Source organism: Natrix helvetica (assembly GCF_964273705.1).
Source record: "Natrix helvetica genome assembly, chromosome: 4".
NCBI lineage: Eukaryota > Metazoa > Chordata > Lepidosauria > Squamata > Natricidae > Natrix > Natrix helvetica.
Window position 1 is genome coordinate 73,895,962 of NC_138550.1, and position 24,515 is coordinate 73,920,476.

Sequence of the window (24,515 nt, forward strand, 5' to 3'; positions counted from 1 at the left end):
ACTGCCGCCAGTACCAGTTCCTCCAATCCAGGGCGAACTGGCAGAAACCCACCTCTGATCTATTCTATTATCATTTAAATATGGGATTCCACTATTTTATTATTTTATATGATAAATCCTGCTTATCAGAGATCTCTAACCATAACCCTGGAATATCTATCTACACACTTCTTTAACCTATTTCTATAACATTTAACTGGGAAAAACCTATGGTAAAAGTTTTGAACCAAAATACTTCAAATGGGCTAACTTACGTAATACATCTAAAATTCAAGACCCATGATTCCTGTAGAACTGAAATTTGAAAAATTGTTTGAAACATAACATAAAAATTCATAAAAATCATAAAGCATTTTATGTCATAGTACAAAATGTCATAAAACATTTCCTGTGGTAAACTACTGATGTTTGACTGTGCAATTAGCTTGCAGCAGTGGTGGTACAGTGGTTATAATGCAGTGTTGAGGCTAATTCTGCTGGCTGCCAGCAGTTTGATCCTGACCAGCTCAGGGTTGACTGAGCCTTCCATCCTTCTGAGGTCAGTGAAATGAGGACCCAGATTGTTGGGAGCAATATGCTGACTCTGTAAGCCAATTAAAGAGGGCTGTGAAGCAGTATATAAGTCTATAAGTGCTAAGTGCTATATAGTTCATTCTGGGATATTTATAGGACAGATATATCTGACTATTTCCCTAAATTCATAAGAACTTTTGAAGTACATTACAAACTCTGCCATTGTTGAAGCCATTGAGGAATCTGGTAAGGAAATACCTCTAAAATAATGATCCAAAAGTTCATGGGTAGTCTGGTTACATACTAAAATTCAGCTCACAGTTTACTTTGAAATTGGCACTATTGAATTATAAATTAAATGTACATCCGTAAGGTTTAATTTCTTGACTGAAATATTTAAGGAATGCTGTGATTTTAAAATATTTCTGGAGATTAATTTTGGAACCATTTCAGTAATATCTTTGATGATAAGTAGTATTATTCAAGTGGAATATTTGGTTATTGTTTTGTTACAGTATGCACAATGTCTTCCTTATCATCTGCAAGAATCTCATCTACACCAGCATCTTTAGTTGTATTAAATTCCAGAAGGACAGAATCCCATGATATTCCTAATATTATCAATCTTATGAAATATGACACAGAAAGATTGTTTGGCAGGATTAATGTCATATATCTTTTGTAAGTAACACCATTATAATACCTTCTCATATATAAAATAAATAAATTGAATTCTCTTTTACTAATTTCACTTCAAAAACATAACATTTATTTTACAGAGAAAAAACTAATCTTGCAGTGACTGTGATTAATGACAAAAATGTAAGTGTTGCTCATGCTGCATTTTTGGATTATCCTAACTGGGGTATTGTTGATGAAGCTAATTGGGAAACATATATGAAACAAAACTATCCTGAGACAAAGTGTACAGTAAGTATGGGAATTTTTTTCACTCAAAAATTCTAACTCTAATTCATTTTTGTATGTTCTCAGAGGAATAAAGGCTTATTACATTTTATTCTATTTTTATTTTTAATTACAAGAAAACATGAAAAAATGACTTTATTTGCTAGTATTCATTGATTTTATACCCTTGTCTTCTGGAGTCTAATCCCAAGTATTGTTAGCTTTGTTTGACAGACAGAATAAGACCACATACTTTTTTTGTCCATATTTATTTATAATTAGTAATGTGTAGATTTGGCTCTGGCTATTAAAAAATCCGAAGGTTTTTTCCCAAGTGTCATATATCTCACCTTTAACACTTAATTTTTCCAAATATAAATTCTAAAGAAAGGATGAGGGCAATCTTCAAGAAGAGATGTGAGAGAGTGAATAACTTTTCCCAGAGTTAACAAAATTACCCGTATTCTCCAGAGGCAAGACAAAACCTCTGTTAGTGTCCACAAAAATAATGTCAACAATAATAAATGCATTGATGACATTGAAATGCGAAATAGCTGCACACAGACAAATATAAGTGGATATTTTGAATTATAAATAGTTTATGGAGTTTATAATAATTATGGAGTGTTTCAGTATAAGAAGGAAACCATTATGTTTCTTTTTCCAATGGGAAATGTAGCAAGCATGAGTACAAAAACTATAGTGGAATTAGTCTGGTAAGTGTTTTTTGTAGCATTCTGATTGAAGGGGTAGAAGAAGTGATAGTGAACTAGATCTCGGAAATATAGCATAGCTTTATTTTGGGACAGTTGATGTGTAGACCAGATTATTGTTCTTTATTGTGTACTTAAGAAATGTATGGATATAAGAAAGACATTTCTTTTGATTTTAAGAGAACATGTTGGTGAATAGAGTTGAATCATGAATATAGAGATGAAAGTTAGTTGGAAAATAAATGGGCAATATGTGTAATCGAATAAGAAGGTAAGAAATGGTATCCTGCAAGTATTTGGGTCCCAGCATTATTCAGTTGTTCATAAATGATTGAGAATTCTGCACATCTAATAAGGAAATAAAATTTACAGATGACACAAATTTTTCTCAGATATAGTAGCAAAAACCAAATGGATTGTAAAAAAATCTCAAAAGAAACATCACAAGCTTGGTGACTGGGTCAATAAACAACAAATGCAATTCAATGTTAGCATTTTTCAAGTTATGTTTATCAGAGTGATAGTTCAGATCATCTGCACAGTGTGCATAAAGAAAACAAATTCCATGCTAGGGGTCACTAGAAAAGGAATAGATTACAAATAAGCCAATTATCACAGTTGTAAAACAGTAGATCAAGAGGGAGGGTGAAAGCTGAAGAAGTCATGAATGGACAGAGTTAATCAGATGCTCAAAGAGAGTTTAAAGAACAAAAGGCCATCTATCTCTATGAGATGGTGGAAACAAGAATGCAGCCTGCAAGGTTAGAAAGGTATGAATGATATGAAAGGTATGAACAATGTTCATTAAATTAGATTTATATTTCTTTTTCTTATCTAAGATCTTGGGGGGGGGGGTTGGCTTATTATTTATTACTCCTTTTCAGTGCTATGTGTAAAATGTTTATGCAGAAAGGGAACAGCATGATATATACATGCATACATACATGCATACAGTCAGTCAGTCAGTTTTTCTGTTTACCCCAAGTCAACATATAGTTCTAGGTAATACAATAACTTGAGAAAAGGGTAACAAAATATAGTGAACTTTTTAAAAAAATCCTTTACTTTTTTTCATAACTAAAATACTAGTGTAGTTTGTTGCAGTGTTGCATTCATTTTTACAAGAACAAAACTAACGTTATTTTATTAAAATGAAATGTTTTTATTAAGTTTGTAACTTTTTTTATTCACAGCCTTTAAATACACTATTCATGCATCTATTTGTAGCAACTGATGAATATGCAGTCAATTGTTGTCATGAAATTATGAAGTAAGTGAATTTTGTGAAAATTCTGTATGGGAATTTTAAGATTCAACCTGTCCTTGACATTGAATTCTAATACATTTCGGTTTAGCAGTTGCATTTTGAAAGATTGCAAAGCTTATTCAAAGAAGGGAATTGCAGTGTAGTTCTCTTTCAAATTAATAATATGTCAATGTGTATTTCTGTTTATTGGGTATTTGCAAAGCAATTGTCAGCCCTTGTTGAATGTATGTATGTATTTATTTGATGTATACCAGATATTTGGGTATCTTTTTGTTAGCTTTCCTGGTAAACCAAATAGGAAATACAATTAGATGAACTACAGCTACTCTATACCATGTGCATAATTATTAGGCAACTGAGTATTTTGACCATATCATCCTTTGTATGCATATTTTCCACCTCCAAGCTGTATAAACTTAAATGCTTAGTGGATATAAGCACATCAGGTGATGTCTATTTGTGTAATGAGGGAGAGTGTGGACTAAGGAGATCAATACCCTATATCAAGGTATGCATAATTATTAGCAGCTTGTTTTCCTCAGGCAAAATGGACTAAAAAAGAGATTTAACTGAAAAGTCAAAAATTATAACAAGTCTTTCACAGGGATGCAGCACTCTTGAAATTGCTAGGCTATTGGGGCGTGATCACAGGACCGTCAAACATTTTGTTGCAAATAGTCAACAGGGTTGCCAGAAACATGCTGAGAAAAAAAGGCGCACCTTAACTGCCAAAGATTTGAGAAGAATCAAACATGAAATTACCAGGAACTCATTATCCTCAAGTGCTGCCGTATTTCAGAAGTGCAACCTACCTGTAGTGACCAGAAGTACAAGATATTCAGTGCTCAGAGATATGGCCAAGGTAAGGAAGGCTGAAATCCGACCACCCCTAACAAGACACATAAGTTGAAACGGCAAGATTGGGCCAAGAAATATCTGAAGACAGATTTTTCAAAGGTTTTATGGACTGATTGGATGAGAGTGACTCTTGATGGACCAGATGGATGGGCCCGTGGCTGGATCAGTAACTGGCACAGAGCTCCACTTAACTCAAAACGCCAGCAAGAGCTCCACTTGACTCAAATGCCAGCAAGGTGGAGGTGGGATACTGGTATGGGCTGGTATTATGAAAGATGAGCTACCTGGACCTTTTTGGGTTGCAGATAGGCTCATAATTGACTCCCAAACCTATTGCCAGTTTGTAGAAGACACTTTTTTCAAGCAGTGGTACAGGAAAAAGTCTGCATCTTTTAAGAAGTCTGATTTTTATGCAGGACAATGCTCTATCACATGCATCAAGGTACCATATTTTTCGGAGTACCTTTTTCCCTCAGAAAAGAGGCTGAAAATCTGGGTGCATCTTATACACAGAATACAGCATTTTTTGTCTCCCAAAACCCCTTCCCCATCACCAAAATGGCCGTGCATAGCCTCTGGGAAGCTTTTAGAGAGCTCCTGGGGTTGGGGAGGGCAGAAATGAGCAAAATACGGCCCATTTTGTACTCAATTTTATACCCCCCCAGTCCCCAGGAGTACTCTATAACCAGAATGGCGAACCTAGGGCATGCTGGCCAGCTGAGTTCAGCCATTTTTAAAGCCATTTTCTGCCCTCCCCAGGCTCCACAGGCTTTATAGGAGCCTGGGGAGGGTGAAAACAGCCTCCCCTGCCCCCCCGGAGGCCCTCTGGAGGCTTCAGGAGCTTCCCTGAAGCCTCCGAAGCGCAAAAAAACGGCCCTATGGGCAAATCGTAAGTTCAGGAACGGACTTCCATTTTGCTTGTAGGGCCGGTTTAAGCCCTCCAGAGCTTCCGGAGGCTTCCCTGAATGCTCTGGAGGACAAAAAACGACCCAACTGACAAACCAGAAGTGACTTCTGTTTTGCTCGTAGGGCTGTTTTTAGTCCTCCAGAGCCTTCAGGGAAGCCTCCTGAAGGTCCCTGAAGGCTCCAGAGGAGTAAAAACGGCCTTACGAGCAAAACGGAAGTGACTTCTGGGAGGGTGGGGGAGGCTGTTTTCGCCCTCCCCAGGGTCCTATAAAGCCTCTGGAGCCTGAGCAGGGCGAAAAAAGCATGGAAAAAATGGGGGGTGCGTCCTCCACATGAACATGTGTGGTGCGCGCATGCATCTTACCATCCAGCAACGCCTCCACAAACCACCGCGACATTCCAGCTGCTCGGTGGAGTGTCACACAGGCGCTGTATGCGCTGTGCACTTGCGCGGAAGCGCCAAACTTTAAAGACAGGTAAGGAGTGCGGGCGGGCAGGTGGGCCCTCCAGAGCACCGTACCAGAACGGTACCCGGTGCTCCAGGCAGGCTCCGGTACGCCCGTACCGGGGCGTACCACGTGCAACCCACCACTGCTGCACACTAATAGTTGCCCAATAATTGTGCACAGATAGATATTCTCCTAAGAAAGCCATAACCTCACTTTTTCTTTCTTAAATACTCAGGTTTGGGATTTATTAACATTTTGGATTGACCGAGAGCACTGTAGTTGTTCAATAATAAGATTAGTCCTCCAAAATTCAGTTTGCCTAATAATTGTGCACACAGTATATTATAAGGCTTCATTAACAGAAGTACAAACTTTCAACTCACCATTTTTAACTGCTAGATCCATTGGGGAGGGGCCTGCTTAAGTTTCTTTGACCATTAAACAATTAACAGGCTCGTTCCTCTGTTATCTGGCAATTTCCTAGGTAGGATCTCTGTTCAATCTCTAATCAATTACACTGATTAATTGTTCTAACTGTCAGGAAATTTCTCCTTCGTTCTAAATTGCTTCTTTCCTTGATTAGTTTCCACCCATTGCTTCTTGTCCTGCCCTCAGGTGCTTTGGAGAATAGCTTGACTCTTTCTTCTATGTGGAAGCCTCTGAAATATTGGAACACTGCTATCATGTCACCCCTAATCCTTCTTTTCATCAAACTAGAAATATCCAGTTCCAGCAAGCGTTCTTTATGTGTTTTAGCCTCCAATCCCCTAATCATCTTTGTTGCTCTTCTCTGCACTCTTTCTAGAGTCTCCACATCTTTTTTACGTCGTGGCAACCAAAACTGGATGCAGTATTCCAAGTGTGGCCTTAACAAGGCATTATAAAGTGGTATTAACACTTCACGTAATCTTGATTCTATCCCTCTGTTAATGCAGCCTAGAACTGTGTTGGTTTTTTTTTTGACAGCTGCAGTACACTGCTGGCTCATATTTAAATGATTGTCCACTAGGATTCCAAGATCCCTCTCACAGTTACTACTATTGAGCAAGGTACAACATATACTGTACCTGTGCATTTTGTTTTTCTTGCCTAAATATAGAACCTTACTTTTTTCACCATTGAATTTCATTTTGTTAGGTAGCGCCCAATGTTCAAGTCTGTCAAGATCCTTCTGTATTTTAAGCCTATCTTCTGGAGTGTTGGCTATTCCTGCTAGCTTGGTGTCATCTGCAAATTTGATGAGTTCCCATCTATCCCCTCATCCAAATCATTGATGAAGATGTTGAAGAGTACTGGGCCTAAAACAGAGCCTTGGGGTACCCCATTGAATACTTCGCTCCATGTAGATGTAGTTCCATTGAGGACTACATGTTGATTGCAGTTAGTCAGCCAGTTACGGATCCATCTGGTGGTCATGCTGTCTAACCCACATTCTTCTACTTCAGTGATGGCGAACCTATGGCACGGGTGCCACACGCGGCACGCGGAGCCATTTGTCAGGGCACGCGAGGTGCTGCCCTGTCAGCTGGCCAGCGCGCATGCGGAGGGTTGTTTTGAGCGCTCTGAAGGCATCAGGGAAGCCTCCAGAGGGTCCCTGAAGCCTTCGGAACGCTTAAAACGACCCTCCGAGCAAACCGGAAGTCACTTCCGGTTTGCTCGGAGGGTCATTTTAAGCTTTCCGAAGGCTTCAGAAAAGCCTCCGGATGGTCTCTGAAGCCTCCGGAGGGCCTCGGGGGGGGGGAGGCTCTTTTCTCCCTCCCTAGGCTTCTATAAAGCCTCTGGAGCATGGGAGGATGAAAAAAGCATGTAAAGTGCGGGGGTCGCGCCTGTTGTGCACGCCTGCGCACTGGGGGGGGTCGCGCATTGCATTATGGGTGCAGCACGCCTGCACACGACCCCCCTGCGCTCCCCCCACTTGTGGCAAGCGAGCCAAAAAAGGTTCGCCATCGCTGTTCTACTTTATCTAGTAGTAGGTTATGGTCTACCTTATCAAATGCCTTACTAAAGTCCAAGTAAACTATATCGATGGCACCATCGATAGCTTGAAATAGATCTATACTAGTCTCCCTTTATTTATTTATCAGCACAAATGCAACACAAATGTAACAAAGGCAACATTAAAAAAATGGCTTTCTGCCTGAATGGCTCCTAGGGTGAGCTGAAAGAGAGAAAAGGGATATGTCCCATATTTGGACATATACCAGGGGTTGTGACACAATACATATACATATACATATATATACATACACACACACACACACACACACACACACGTAGTTATTTTCAAAAATGTTTACTAATATAAAAAGTTGGCACTTCTCAGTAGGCTGACCAAAAATTGGAAGGATTCTTACGGTGCCAACTGTAAGACTAAGCCATTTTTATTTTATGTTTAAGGCATTAAGGTTAAGGCATAATCTTTCATGAGCTACATCTCAGTTCATCACAAAGCTTAAATTTATGCCTTAAAATAAAAAATGAATTAGTTTAAAAGGAGTTGCCTCTTTTGAATTTTGGTTATCCCTCCCCCATTAACATAGCTCTCTTCCTGAAATGTTCTCAGTAAACTGGGCATAGCTTTATATAACGTGGAAGATCTGTTATAAAAAAAATCTGTTGATCTAGACTTGACCTTGAACTTGACATGGAACCATAACCAGAACAGTAGTCATGTATATATAATCCATAGTTCAATAAGTTTACTTACCACATTCATATGTTGCAAGCCTGATCTCGGGATTAGCAACACAGCACTCATTGCAGGCATTTCCCCATTTATATTTAAAGTAAAAAATAAAAAAAAATGTTCTGAGGTTTGTTTTTTTTTAAAAAAAAAAATACAAGTCTTGCAACATCTTGCATGAATTCTCCAGAAAATTAGTTAAATTATTTTTTGGTCTTTTAACTTAGAATGGCAGCTCCCATCTTGCAAATATTTGTGATCTTGCCTATCTGACACTATTTCATATATTCACTTGATTCCTATGCTCTGAACATTCATCTATTTTTGGTGGAGATTATATGAACATATTATCTTGCTGATCATTCTACTTCGGTAAAAAAAATTAAAATATGACTCTTATTTTGGTGTACAATAATTTGTTTACCTAAAATAAACAGAAAATAAATAAAATACAATATTGTTCACAGGACTGTTTTTAAAACTGTACCAGAATTACATTTCGTATTTCTCTTCATACCATTTCAAGAGGACTTAGGTAAGGATTTGTTTAAGTTCTTTATGGCTCCTAAAACCTTTCTCCCTTTTCATTGATCCAATGCAATTTTAAGAAATCAGCAGCAGACTCAAGTGCTATCTCTATTATTCACTACCTTTGTTAGTATCAGAACAAACAGATTCATCAGAACTTTCCATGTGCTAGATAATTATTCTGTCATGTGATCAATTACATTTGGAACGCTAAAAGCAAACGAGCTATTGATCTTGAACGTGCATTGGCAATGTTTGGCACTAAGAATCTAGCTGGAAAAAATAACAAAGTAATAAAAATGTATTCAATTAAGGGCATGAGGGAAATGTATACTACAACAGAATTATATACAACAGTATATAATAAGAATAAATCCTGTTATCAAAAAGAATAATAAAAATACAATGGAATTAGGATGTATTTGAAATGTATTCCTATTTTTATTAGGGATTTTGTTGAAATGCTGTCTGCTGTTTGTAGTAATCTATTTTGTTTACTGGCTTTTGATATTAATAAGTACAAAAATAAGAATGGATGACAATAATTCAATGAATCACCTAACCATTACTGGTTTATAATTTTTGCTTCCTCTCTTAGTAAATAACAAGAATGGGAATTGCAATTTAACCTCCTGATTTCCCAGATGACTGTAAACCACATTACCAGAAGAAGGGTTTAAGTTACAGGGGGAACGTTTTTTTTCAGCATTTGAAGAACAGGAATCGGAGTTAGATGCTGCTGAGGGGCTCTTGCTCCCATTCAAATACTTGGTTTTGATTTTTGCCTTTGAATTTTAGTAGTGTGATAATCTAAGTGCTGAGGAGATGCAGGTGGGATATTGGGACAACACTCTTTATTTAAACACTTAAATTAATAATAATTTTAATACCAGACATTAGAAACAATATTTAATGAAGTTTAGCTGAAGAATCAATGCAGTCTGTGAGTTACCTTTACTACATGTTTGTTGTCTTCAGGTATAGATTTGGCAGTAGCTTTTGAACCCATGAGGAATCCTATTAATTCAACTCTGATTATGGAATATTGCCTCCATGTGTCACACAGGCATCGCTATTGTCCCCAGTTGTATATTCGCTGTGCCAGGTAATATCCTGCATTATGTGTGAGAGAGAACTAATCTTTTGTTAGTGTTTTCATTTGTGTCTTTCAATGTTCCATAATCATCCTTAATGCATTTATGCACCTTTTATGACATTCTATTCCAATGTGCATTTTTGCTCTTGTTTCATTAATGTATTTATTTGTTTGGCTTATTTGTATGATTCCATTCCAATTCTTCCCTACAAAATTCCTGCCACATTTCTTGAGCTGAGAGAATGAATTTCCATGGCTGAGAATGGACCTAATATTGAATCTTAGTTTTAATTCAGTAATGACCAGAGTCCCCTGGTACTCAATTTAGTTATAAAATTGTAATATGAATTTTTTTTTATAATAACTATGAAATTATTATGCTGTCAGTATTTACTATTTTAATGTTTGGATTTTGGGCTACTGCAGGATTTTCATATAGTATATAATACCTAATTTTTATGTGATTCTTACCTGATTCACTGGAATGGCTTTTCTACATGAGAATTGATTTATCTTACAGAATTTGTACTTGTGAAGAGAAAAACGTCTCTGACATGCTAGTTGTTAGATCGGGTAATGGAAAGGCACACACAGGCTAACGGTAACAACAGCTCTTTATTAAGTCAGTAGCAACAATGTACAATCCAGCGAAGGTTGAGTCTGACAGCAGCCCTTTTATAGGGAGCTGTCAGACCCTTCGACCAATGAGATTAAACCTCTGTTCCCGCCGGAACAGAGGACCTTGGTGGAAACCATTATAGCTGATGCTAGTATCTAACACCCCTCCCCTCTTAGATGGAGTAATCCAACTGGTTACGTAGTCATGCAGGTAGGCAGGCTTTTTGGTAGCTCTGCCTGACCTGCGCAGTTCAGTCGGAGGGTGTTCTTTGGACAGGTCAGACGGACCTGTTTGCTCCGCAGCTCTGCTTGGTGGAAGCTCCTGGAACCTTTCACACGCTGCGGCTGGAGCTTCTAGAGCTGGTTCGCTCAGAGCTCACTGCAGGCCTGCAACACAACCAGATAAGTTCCCGGGTACCCTTGAGCTTGAGCTGCCTGTAGATGGAGTGAGTTCTTGCTCCGTTTGGGTAGGGATTTGGCTAACTCGTGCAGAAGTTACCTCTGGTTGTCTAAGAGTTGGAGAGGTGGCCACAGCATAGTTGTGGGCATTAACTGAATCTCTGACGCTAAAGTTCCAAATTTTGCTTGTGGAGTCAGGGGGCGATGTGGCAGAATAGTTTGGGTATAGCCAGTTTAAGTGAGACCTTAGCCGGCGACCCATGAGAAGCTCGGAGGGGCTTCTCCCTGAAGTGGCGCTGGGTGTGATGTGGTGAATTAGCAAATAATGGTCAACCCGTGTTTGCCAATCTCCGGGGCCCATCCTAGAGAGGGCCTCTTTTGCAGATCTCACCATTCTCTCTGCCTGACCATTGGGGGCTGGATGGAATGGCGCAACCAGAGCATGTCTGATTCCCTGTGCTGCTAAGAAGGTCTCGAATTGCATGGCCGTGAATTGGGGCCCGTTGTCAGAAACCAAGACGTCGGGCAGGCCGTGTGTGGAGAAAAGTCTCTGTAGTACCTTCTGTCATAGTAGAGGACTACCTCTAGCCATTTCGAGTAGGCGTCCACAACTACGAGGAACTGGGCCAGCAAAATCAATGTGCACCCTAGACCACGGTGCTTGAGGTCACTCCCATTCCTTAGCGGGCACCTCTGGGGGTCTGGACTCCTGGCACGGTGTGCAGGTAGCCACCCATTCTTTGATCTCCCTGTCCATGTTAGGCCACCACACGTAACTCCTGGCCAAAGATGCTTGCAAAAGTACATTTTGAAATCAGACCCAACAGGCCCCTTGGGGCACCCCCTCCATACCCAGTTCAAAATTTGTTTGATGGTGGAGTCCTTTGCAGAGTGGCGGGCAACGTCACTGGACGAGAAGGAACAGTCTCAAGGCAGTCAATGAGGAGGACTGGCGTCTCGGGGGTAGGGTCGGCAAGAAGTTCTGGTAGTGGGCAGCGGCTCAAAGTCTTGGCGTGCCCCAAAGTTGCACCTGGTCGGTGGATGAGGCAGTAGGAGTAGGCAGCTAAAAAAATGGTCCATCTGGTCACCCACAGTGATAATGACACAAGAGTAGGTCGGTCCCCAGCCAGCAAGCCCAGCAGCAGTTTATGGTCCGTAATTAGTTCGAAATCACGGCCACATAGGTACTCATGGAACCCTTTTATTCCAGCCACTGCAGCCAAAGCCTCATGGTCCAGCTGGCTGTAGTTCGGCTCGGCAGCGGACAAGGTCCTAGAGTAAAAGGCTGTGGGAGCCTTGGTTCCATTGGGCATGCGGTGGCTGAGGACAGCTCCGATGCCAAACGGGGAAGTGTCGCAGGTCAGCACCAATGGCAGGGTCTGGCTGTACTGCACCAGGAACGTGTCTGCTGAGAGAAGACTTTTTACTGCGGCAAATGCGGCAGCCTCGGCTCTGCCCCAGGACCACTTCGTGTTCTTCGCCAGGAGACGATGTAAGGGCTCAGCAACGGTGGCTTTCTGTTTAAGAAAGACGCTGTAGAAATTAAGGAGCCCGAGGAACGCCTGTAGCTCGTTTTGATTGCATGGTGTAGGGGCGTCCTGAATCGCTTTTATTTTTTTCGTGGTTGGGTGAATCCCAGAGCCATCGATTAGGTACCCTAAGAATTCAACCCTTGGCACGTTAATTTGGCATTTTTCTTTTTTGAGACGGAGGCCCTTGTCTCTAATTCTAGCCAAAACAGTTCGTAAACGTTTGAAAAGTTGTGCTTCATTTGCAGCCGATACCAAGATATCATCGAAATAGGGGACGACTCCTGGAATCCCCTGCAAAAGCCGTTCCATGACGCTTTGGAACAGTCCAGGGGCGATACTAACTCCAAATTGCAGGCGGTGACATTTGAATGCACCCCTGTGTGTCACAATGATTTGGGCCTCCGCTGTAGCGCCATCTACAGGCAATTGTTGGCATGCCTGTACCATTCCAATTTAGCGAATACTTTGCCAGGGCCTAGAGAATGTAGAAGGTGCTGTACAATGGGTACAGGGTAAGTGTTTTGTTGCAGGGCTTTATTGATTGTGCATTTGTAGTCCGCGCAGATGCGGAGAGACTCATCAGATTTGACAGGTGTCACTGTAGGGGTCTCCCAGCATGCATGGTCAACCAGCTCTAGGATTCTCTGGCCTACGAGCTTGTCAATTTCCAGATCAATTTTTAGGTGGAGAGCGAAAGGTACTCTCCTGGGTTTTAGCCGTATTGGGTTATGTTGGGGTCCAATTAAAAGAGATTGCAGTCCCCACGTACTTACACACTGGTGCCGAAGGCGTCCTCAAACTCCTTAAAAATCACTTCAGCGCTCTCGTCTTTCAAGGCGTTGATATCGGTCACTTCTAGGCCCAGGGCTTCGAACCAGTCAAGCCCCAGGAGGCTCTGCAGGTCACTGCTGACCACTGTCACTGGGAGCTGGCCGCTGTACTTCTTGAATTGCACCCGGAAGGTGCCCTGGCCCACGATGGGGACTTGGTTCCCCTGGTAATCACGAAGGCGGGTGTCAGGGGCGCATAGATGCTTCTTCTTCAGGCTAGGGATAGCCCGCTTAAGTGTAGACCACAGCATGATGGTCAGTGATGACCCCGCGTCAACCTCCATCTCGCATGGAGAGCCCTCGATGAGGACTATGACCTTCAGCTTTTTTGGCCGCTTAGTGCAGACTTGGCCAATTGAGGTATGGTAGGTGACTCTGGTGTCACCCTCTGAGAGCCATGGTGGCTTCTGCCATGCCCCTTGGTTGGGCATTTGCTGGCAGTTGGATCGGCTTCTTGGCTGTCAGGTCGTCGTGAGGTGCTCGCTTCTGCAAACTTTGGCAATGTGCCCCTTTCGCTCGCAACGCTGGCAGGTAGCGTTGCGGAAATGGCAACCCGATCGGGCATGGTCTCCTCCGCAGCTAGTGCAAGGTGGGAAATGCTGTTCGAATTTGCGCGCTGGCTTTGTGCAGCTACTGCGCATGCAGCAGCTGTCATCTTCTTCACCTTCTGAGCTCTCAGCCTCTGCAGCCTCGCGATGAATGCATGTGTTCTTTTGCGCGTCTTGTGGAGTGCTTTGGCGCTGCAGGGTTTCTGTTGACTTGACGGCCGATTCAGATGCCCTGGCTTCGTCCAAGGCAATTTGTAGAGTGAGGTTAGATTTGGCGAGTAACCTCCTCTGTAAATTAATGTCCCCCACACTGCATATGATGTGGTCAAGAATAAGCTCATCAGGGTCTCAGAACTCGCAGTACGCTGCGGCCTTTCGTAGCTCCGCAAAGTACTCGCTGATTCATTCGCCCTCCTTCTGGTTGCGAATATTAAATTCATGCTGGCGGAAGTGCTTAGACAGCTTGGGAGCATAGTGAGTCCTCAGCATCTGCTGGAGCATGGACCAAGCGACCGATTGTAGTGGCGTTGGTTCTGACAGGTCTTTGGCAGTTTCAAACACTTCCTGTCCACAGTAACCGAGGAATGTGTTCTTCTTGCGGCCTTCAGACAGGCCCAAGAGGTCGTTGGCTTTGAGGAAGCAGTCGAACCTCAGCATATACAAGTCCCAGTGCTCGGTGACTGGGTCATACGGAGTCGGTGGGGTATGCATGGCCATTTTGTGTTCTGATGGCGTTTTGAGTTTGCCGCTCAAAAATGGCTGCTCGAAGCCGCACTGAGCTCCGGGCTGGATTTACTTGCTAGATTGCCCCGCTCTTTTTGGTTCGCCTAGTTGCCTTCCAATCCCACCTTCGTCGCCAGTGTTAGATCGGGTAATGGAAAGGCACACACAGGCTAACAGCAACAACAGCTCTTTATTGAGTCAGTAGCAACTATGTACAATCCAGCGAAGATTGAGTTTGACAGCAGCCCTTTTATAGGGAGCTGTCAGACCCTTCGACCAATGAGATTAAACCTCTGTTCCCGCCGGAACAGAGGACCTTGGTGGAAACCATTATAGCTGATGCTAGTATCTAACACCCCTCCCCTCTTAGATGGAGTAATCCGACTGGTTACGTAGTCACGCAGGTAGGCGGGCTTTTTGGTAGCTCTGCCTGACCTGCGCAGTTCAGTCGGAAGGTGTTCTTTGGACAGGTCGGACGGACCTGTTTGCTCCGCAGCTCTGCTTGGTGGAAGCTCCTGGAACCTTTCACACGCTGCGGCTGGAACAGAGGACCTTGGTGGAAACCATTACAGCTGATGCTAGTAACTAACACTAGTTACTAACTTTGTGATGATGATCATGAAACTAATATAATTTGTTGTTGAAGGAAGGGAAACATTCTCTCAAAAGCAATTTGAAATGACAGCACTGACATGCTTGTTTACTTTCTATGGTAACTGGCTAAATGTGCAAGTGTCCTCTCATATCTCTACTTTGAAACATATTTAAAAGGCATTTAATATTGAAAGAAAGAAGAAAATTGCATTACTATCACATTTATCAACTTCACATGCTTACGCCATATAGTTTGTTTCCTAAAATAAATCATTTAATTATATGGGTTTCTTCACATTCTGATAGGTAGTAAATGAGTTGGGAGTAACCAGTCATTAATTGACCACCAGAGGTCATCATAGACCTTTTAAAATAGATCTTGGGTTTGTTAGTGTACAGCATTTAGTGAAGTTGGGGTTAGCAAAACAAAAAGACAGAGACAACCAGAAAGAAAAATCCAGCTTTTTTAGTTCTCTTATAAAATAATTAGTGGAACAGGTAAGCAATATAATGAATGAATAAAGGCTGGCTAATTTAAACCTTTAATCTTTGAAGGACCTTTGGCTTATTTAAAGATTTCTGCCCAAAAATCCAGTGTCTAAGGTATTTGAAACTTTTTACAATCACCAGCTAGAAAAACATAAATCACTCTTAGCAAGACGTGACTACACTTGCCATCCTATGTGTAACTTACTATTATAGCTTGCTTTATTTTTTGAAAAAAGTATAGTTAATTTTACAATATGTATACAAATATATTTCAGGAAGCCTATGGCCAGTTATGCAAATAGTACTTATGTACATCTAAACACATGTGTGCTTTATATAAAAGAAAATATACAAATATATAAACACTAGTAGTATTTGCAACTAGCAATTTCTACTTTGACAAGAAAAAACAATTTACATTCAAATAATTGAAACAATAATTGTTATCCAAAAACCCAAATACCTGATGAAATAATATGTGTTGGTAAAAAAATATATTATTTCATCAAGCATTTGTTGTGATATGGGTGAATAATAATAATAGACCAGAAATCAACTCAAATGTTATCTAGGAAGCTTTGTGGAGGTTTGTCCAAAGGAGCTCATAAAATCAATCATCAATCTGAATCAAATCTCATCCCATTCTTCTATGTTCTATCTATGGAAATATATATTTTTAATAGTAGATTATCCTATAGATATCATAGAATATCTTTGGGAGTGCATTTTTATGTGGCCCTGGATCTGAGAGTCTATTGTTGCTTAATTACTATTATTGATAGCTGTCAGACATGACAGAACTTTATTTTTTAAATGCTGAAATATTCTTCACTTCATGGGAGGAGTTAGCAAAACTGAGGATGCTTCAAAAACCTGTAAAACCTGAATTGTTTATTTCATACTCTAAGAAAAGTACAAAATGCATTATTGCTAAATATGAAGAAAGTAAGTCCATGGTATTTATTTATTTATTATTAAATTTACAATATATGCCACCCATCTCACTTTTGCAGCAATTCTGAGTGGCTTACATGATGATAAAAGGACAGTACAAAATGATTAAAATTACAAAAGATTAAATGAAGACTAAAAACCAAGACAACAGGCAGCATCGAGGTGGAGATCTTCTCTTACCCTATCAGCCACTCTCAGCATAAAGCATCCCTATCAGTACCCCAGGCCAGCCGGCAGAGCCAGGTTTTAAGGCTCTTCCTGAAGGCCAGGAAGGTGGGAGCTGATCTCACCTCTCACCTATTCCAAAGGCTGGGCCATATGTTATATACTGTAAGACTATATTTTTCCAATAAACTGGATGGATTCCTATTGAAACAAGTGAGAACTATTTAGTCTTTTGATAAAAGAAGCATGGAATCTGTCAGAAAAGAGAAGCCAATATTTAGTTTGCCAGCACTATGAGAGTTACGGAGTCATGAAAAGGCAGGTATTTCATATTGAATATAATGTACATAACATGGCAAGGTATTCCATTTTTCCATATTTTATTCCTTTTAAAAAAATAATAGTAATGGCAGGGTATTCTTTTATAATATAATTCATGTTTAATCTTGTCTGACTAGTATTACAGCTTGCAAATTCATCTAAAGAGTTTTTTGGGAATGAGGAGTGTGTGCTTTTTTCCTGATTAAACAGTGATGTCTCTTTCCATGTTCTCACAGCTGCTTTAGAAACTTTTCCAAGGGCATGTTCACACAATATGTGGAGATAACTGGGAACAGATCCTGAAGCAGCTGTGCAAGCCTGGAAAAAGATGCAGCTGCTTTAGTGATTCAAAAAAGGGCCCAACACATTTCTGTAGAAAGTCTGTCAAGCCACTTTCAGGATCACAAGGATTTCCAACTTCTAATAAATAGTAATTATAATATATAATAGCATATGGTTCAGAGAAAACATATCATTACTTGATAGCTCAAGAAATGCACACATATCTTGTAGTACATATTTTTCTAAATATTATATGCAATTACAGAATGTGGTGTACATGCTTCGGTATGTGAAAATGATCACTACTAAGTTATATCAATGTGGTACCATATATCTGAATTTTACTGTAGTAAGTAGCACATAGATACTGTGAGTATGTGTATTTAGATACATGTATACATATGTGTATATATACATGTACATTTATAAATTGGAAATCCTGAATTGTTTAATAAGCAAAGCTAAGATACTAAACTATATTCCTTGTTATAACCAATCTGCACATTCCACTTTCCTAATTGATTTACAGCCTAATAACTAGTTTGTGACTTCATATGAGAAAATTTCCCATTTCAAAATGCTCAGACTAGTGCAGAATAAGTCAGAAGATATGCAGTTAGAATTGTATTGTTATTGCAACTGTAGTTTTTATTTGTATAATTTTGGTATGCCACAGTTTGACATATGGAAGATTTCTGGATACCCTTGTTTTCATAGCAATTTTAAACAAAATGTTTGTCCAACCGGTTCCTCTCACATCTAGTCTGACTCTTTACTTCTTTATGATCCTTGACTTGGCCAGGCCAAGAGTCTTCTTAGAAAACTATGTTTCCTTCCTTTGTATATTCCATTTTTCATTTTATGTAGTCTTTCTTCCTTTTTATTTCTCATCTTTCTTTAAACTTCTTGCACTACTGATACTACAGTAAGGGTACTCTAAGAAACACCTTTCCCATTGACCATATGCTTGAAAACAAGAAAAGTCAATATAAATCTATCTTTAAATAATTGGGCATATCTCCTGCAATCATGTTTCATTATACTGCACAATTATGTATACTTAAGCCAGAAGAATACTGTTATCAGTTAAAATTTAAAAATCCCCTAGATTTCTAATGCCTTCTCTTTGCTTTATGACATATGTGTTCAGAAACTACCCACTTTTTCTCTAATCAGATTGTTATAATAATTAGAAATGACTTCTGGGGTATTCAGTTACAACTGTATTTTTATTTTATATCACAGCTGGTTGTTTCACATAGGCACAACATATCATATTTCATTCCAGAAATTTTCTGCTGTTGAATCTTAAAGTAAAGCATTTATTTCTTTTATATGCAATATATTCTTCATAATTGGAAGGGAAAACATTATTATAAATGTAGCTCAATCAAGTAAAGATATATTTTAAGTTGCTAGTTCAAATGAGACCCCATCCATCCAAATCTTGTTTAAATATGCATTGCATTTAATCTGTCTTGTGTGTTGACAATTAGCACAGCTCATGTTTAGAGTTAGGGTTATGTGCTCATGTTTAGATAATAATTGGTACCTATTTCAGGTATTAGATTATATTTGCATTTTTAAAATTGTTTAACAACCTTTATACTATTTGGTCCAGTAGCCTTCAATATATAATTATATGATTAATTTTAATCATACGATTAAAAAGGAATTTGCAGTTATTTTGACTATTAATTCTACCAGTGGATTGGTTCATAAACCAAAAATAGTTGTGTTGATGGGTAATCTGAATGAAAGACTTTGATTTGGTGCTATGTTTGCTGTTAAATCAGAACTCTCTCATATTATGATGTAAATCCAAATACTGGTAGCTGAGTTTGTACTACATAGCAATGGCTGAAGAAAGACATTTTTCTTGTCGCTTATATTAATTTACATATTATTTTATTAAACCTTTACATTAAAATGAATTAAGTAGTTTGCATCTCCTATAACCATCCATCATCTCTGCATAAGATTTTATGCTATCTTGCAAATTGTCCATTTTTAACGCTTATTGGTGTTTTTTGTTTATCCATTATACTTACATTATTTAAAACAAAAATAGAATCCTAAATTATTATTGTTATTCTTAAAAGGATAATCTCATTTGTAGGGTAGAAGATCATGATGATCTCACCCCAATCTTTTCACGGCATAATGATACTCTAAGGCAAACCTATGGAGACTATTTCCTTGCTGAACTGATAGAAGCTCAAGATGAAAATAATCTTGCTGTAGTTTGTGAGGTAAGTATTTGATAGTAATAGAGAGTTACTAGATAAACTACTTGTCTGATTTTTTAAATGACAAATTGGATTCATTTAAGATATCTTATAATATTTCACCCCTAGTTTGATTAGGATTGAAATTGCTCTCTATCATTTTATATCTTGTACAATATGTAGGCAGTAGATTTAACTATAGAAGGTTGCCTATGGGCTTCTGTGGGTTCTAAATGAAGGATTCTAGAACTTCAATTAACTGTCCTTTACAACTCCTAAAAAAGTAGAGACATAAATATATCCCATCTTACTCAAAACAGATTATTTATCATGTTTTATCTTTTATACAGAGCTTCAATTCAGTTTCCTTCTAGGCTTTTATTTATATTTTATTTATATTACATGTCAGATAATAATCTTGTTGAGATTTACTGCTGATATGGTTCTTCTCCATCTTTGTGGAGATAGCATCCAGGATTGGGATGACATCATCTGTGAATTTTCAAGCGTGAATTTTAGTACAAGAAGTTAAATGGTATCTTCTCTTACCTTATAAGAATCCATCTTTTTTGTGGGGGGGGAAACTTAACAGCATTTTTAATGGATATTTCAGGATAATGGCATAGCAGTTGGGTTCATGAGTATATGTTCTGAAGTGAATGTACAGCTGCTTCATGACTGCTTTGACTTGAGACTTTTCCATGGACTTTGCAAACCACATCCAGATGATATTCTTAAACCACCATGCATTTCAAGTAATATTACAGGTGAACTCAAAATATTTTGGAAAATTTAACTTATTGCTAAAAAAATACATTGGGCTAATACATGGTGATAATACAGGGTGATAATACCCTTTAAAATGTATTAGTAATAATTTTCATAGAGGAAACTGTGCATAAGAAACTGTGTATGAAAAGTAAATACTAGCTATATTAACTTTGGAAAAACATAAATTTTACAAAAAAGTGTGTTAGATTAATTGACACTTTTAATAATAGCTAGCTTTTAAATTTCTTAAAAGTTAATTTGTTTATTAGGCATTGGGTGATTTAAAAATCAGCTGCTGATTTCCTTGTAAGTTTTTGAAGATCCCTGCTTCAGTGGAATATACTGTAACTCTATATCAGATAACTCCTAGTTTACATGCCTTTCAGTTATAACTCTACCTAAGAATGTGGTACATATTTCAAAGACTAGCCATTCTCCCTGTTGGTACAAATATATTCTACGCAGGTGTGATGTCTGTCTTGGGCCCTCAGAAATAAAGCCCAAATCAGGCCTACAGGCTTAAAAAAAAAAGTCATGGTCAACTGCATGTCTGGCATGTCTCTATAGATCAGTGATCGGAATGGGACTGTTCTCCTCCTACCCTTCACGGCCCCTTTTTCACCCCCAGGGTTTCTCCCCCAGTCATCCACCTCTGCCATTTCGTCTCCGCTGTTAGGGCCCTAGCTGTTCGTCCTGGGTAATGGGATTCAGCCTCTTCTGTCCCAGGCCCTTCCTCACGGGCCTTTGGGATAAATACTCTTCACCCCGGCCTTTTGGGCTCAAGATACCAGCCAATCGGAGGAAGGGAAGGAGAAAGAGAGAGAGAGGGAGGTAGAAAGTGTTTTGTGTCGAGTTCCCAGTTGCCTCGGGTCAGAGCTAGAAAATCCTTTGCATTTGCATTCCCCCCATCCTGAAATGTTGTGGAATAGCTAGAAAATCCTTTGCATTCCCTCACCCCAAAATGTGGGGAATAACTAGAAAATCCTTTGCATCCCCCCCCCCCCCAAATGTTTGCTTATAGCTTTTCAAAACTCCTGTTTTGCTATCTGTAAGATGTCCTGGTGGTATCCTTTCCACATACAAATTGGTGTTTCAAAACTCCTGTTTTTCTATCTGTGAGATTTCCTGGCGGTACCCTTTCCACATACAAACTGGCAAATTCACTTGCTCCCCAAAGATGGAAATGGTAAGTAGAACTAATATAAAGAACATTCCATCAATTTTATGGGGACATGAAACCAGGATATTAATATTTAAATTTGATACTTTAACACAATCACTATCTCAATGTAATAGAAAACCAATTTGAGGGAGCCTAAATGTGTTTTCAAAATGTGAAGTATATCTATGGTTGAAACGTGTTGGGGAACCTTACCACAGAACAATGGTGAACTCTTAATAATACACATTTAAGCCTGTGCAAAGATAAAAGAGAGGAAAAAGGCCCTCTCAGCACAAAGAAATATTCCCCAACATTTTTGGGGGAGGGAGGAATGCAAAGGATTTTCTAGCTATTCCCCACATTTTGGGGTGGGGGGAATGCAAAGGATTTATTAGCTATTCCCCAGCTGCTGATTTCCTTGTAAGTTTTTGAAGATCCCTGCTTCAGTGGAATATACTGTAACTCTATATCAGATAACTCCTAGTTTACATGCCTTTCAGTTATAACTCTACCTAAGAATGTGGTACATATTTCAAAGACTAGCCATTCTCCTTGTTGGTATAAATATATATATATAATTTTGGGGTGGAGGGAATGCAAAGGATTTTCTAGCTCTGACCTGAGGCAACTGGGAACTTGACACAAAACACTTTCTTCCTCCCTCTCTCTCTCTCTTTCCCTCCCCTTCCTCCAATTGGCTGGCAGCTAACGATCTTTTGAGCCCAAAAGGCCGGGGTGAAGAGTATTTCTCCCAAAGGCCCGCGAGGAAGGGCCTGGGATGGAAGAGACTGAGTTCCATTACCCAGGATGAACAGCTAGGGCCGTAACAGCAGAGCAAAATGGTAGAGGTGGGAGACTGGGGGAGAAACCTGGGGGACGAAAAAGGGGCAGCGAAGGGTAGGAGGAGAACAGTCCCTAACTCTCAGTGATGGCTAACCTTTTCCCCACCGCACGCAAAAGTGGGGTGAGTGCAGGGGGTTGTGCGCAGGCGTGCCCACACACATAATTCTATGTGTGCAACTCCCCCACCCGCGCACATGTGCGCATGACCCCCCTTTTTTGGTGCACAATGGACCCATTTTTCACCCTCCCTAGGCTCCAGAGGCTTTCTAGGACTTGGGGGGGGGGAACAGCCTCCCCCACCCTGCTTAGAGTCCCTCCGGAGGACGAAAAACACCCCTACGGGCAAACTGGAAGTTCAGGAACGGATTTCCGGTTTGCCCATAGGACTGTTTTTAGGCTTCCAGACGCTTCAGGAAGCTCATAAGGCTGTTTTTCGCCTTCCGGGGGCTTCCATGAAACCTATGCAGGGAGAAAAATGGTCCAACACACAAACCGGAAGTCCGTTTCTGAACTTCTGGTATGCGCGTTTGAGTTGCTTTTTGCCCTTTGGAGGTTTCAGGGAAGCCTCTAGAGGACAAAAAACAGTCTAAAATGGCCAATGAAGGCCGAAGTCACGCACTGGAGCTGACAGGGCAATGCCTCACGTGCCCTAGGCCAAAATGATGGGTAGAGATGGAGCAGCAGATAAATGTAGGCTGTGGACAAAAACATCCTATATGCTTAGTGACCACTGGATCACAGCAAAAAGCTTTAGTGATGCACCAGATTTCTGCAAATCTAATGATAACACTAATACTGATGCAGTCTGCTGCCATCACTAATACTGATACCACCTGTGCTCTCTTAAATCCACCCACACACCAACAACGATCTAAATTGCCACTATTTTATATGGGTACAGCTTTTAGGTATCAGAAGAGATATCCTCCCGCAAATGTAGTTACTAGCTCTTTAATTGGTCACAAATGTTGGGATAGAATGATCCATCTGAGAGATTTTTTTGTACCCAAGCAGCTGTACTTGGCTCCTTATTCCCTCATTCTAGATTTTTACTAATGAATATTAAGAAATTTGCAATCGTCATGAATGCATACAATTTTTAATTTGCAATTATCATGAATTTTAAAAATACTGTCTCTGAAATTTTGAAAACTAAAATTGATAATTATTAAAAATTGAGCATAGGTTATTAAACATCACTACCTAGAAGAAAGTGCTGTTAAGCTTAAAGGCATTTCACTCTGAGACTTATTAGGAATCCACATTTCAGAACTGATTCCCCCTGCTGAAAGTTTAAAAAATATATAGAACTGAATATAAAAATAAGTTCATACTATAAGAAAACTGCTTACTTTATAATTTACTTTATGCTTTATTTTCTCTTACTTCCATTTACTCATTCAGGAGATGAAAACATTAGCGTAGGAAGTCAAAGAGAAGAGATTATGGATACCCAGAATACAGATATCCAGGTAAATATCTGCAGGAATACCTTAATGCTGAAAATTAAATCTTCCTTAAGAAGTCGGACTTTCATATTGTACCTTCCAATTAAACTAGTTTTGGGTTTAGCTTTGCTTTTGAAAGCTGAATATAGCTGAAGAATGATAAATGTCAGGTTTACATAATTTTTCATGGTTACATTTAAGTAGAATCCATGGATGTGAATGTATGTGCAATTACTTCACATATATACATAGCTGCATCTGATTAAATGGGCTCCAATAATTTTAAAATTATCATAAGGTTGTTTTTTTGCTACAACAGACTAAACTAGCCTTTTTCAAAAACATTTGTATGTTACCATTGTATTTGATGTATTATAATAACTTTATCTGAATTAAGGTGAAAAGTGTATGTATACATTACTGAGCGATCCTAAATAAAGTTAAAATGTTAGCCTTGTTAGTTGTTCCAGACTGAAAAGTTTGAAAGCTGTGTGCATCCTTTTTAAACTTCCAAACAAACATTTATTTTTGGTAGGTATGTCAGGTCAAGGCTGGAGTAGGTACTTTCGGGTGCCATCTATGGAGAGTGAGATTTGAATTAGATTACTTGAACTCCGCCTTGGCCTTTTTATACAGTTCCATTGTTGCCATGACAGATGATGATTTCCAAAGCAAATGTATCACTCCAA

The 24,515-nt window shown here is 39.5% G+C and overlaps 1 protein-coding gene across 7 annotated transcripts in view; it reads left to right on the plus strand.

Moving 5' to 3' along the window:
• CFAP61 (cilia and flagella associated protein 61) overlaps positions 1-24,515 on the plus strand; it is a 163,662-nt gene that overhangs the window by 1,187 nt on the left and 137,960 nt on the right. For 4 of the 7 annotated variants that reach the window (XM_081950243.1, XM_081950248.1, XM_081950249.1 and 1 more), the window contains exons 2-9: positions 1,029-1,194; positions 1,293-1,443; positions 3,326-3,402; positions 8,763-8,830; positions 9,802-9,928; positions 19,494-19,626; positions 20,216-20,369; positions 23,783-23,850. In XM_081950243.1, the coding sequence (XP_081806369.1) occupies positions 1,037-1,194; positions 1,293-1,443; positions 3,326-3,402; positions 8,763-8,830; positions 9,802-9,928; positions 19,494-19,626; positions 20,216-20,369; positions 23,783-23,850 (936 nt within the window). In that variant the 5' untranslated portion in view covers positions 1,029-1,036. The remainder of the gene's footprint in view (positions 1-1,028; positions 1,195-1,292; positions 1,444-3,325; positions 3,403-8,762; positions 8,831-9,801; positions 9,929-19,493; positions 19,627-20,215; positions 20,370-23,782; positions 23,851-24,515) is intronic. The other 3 variants (XM_081950245.1, XM_081950246.1, XM_081950247.1) reach the window with 3 other exon arrangements.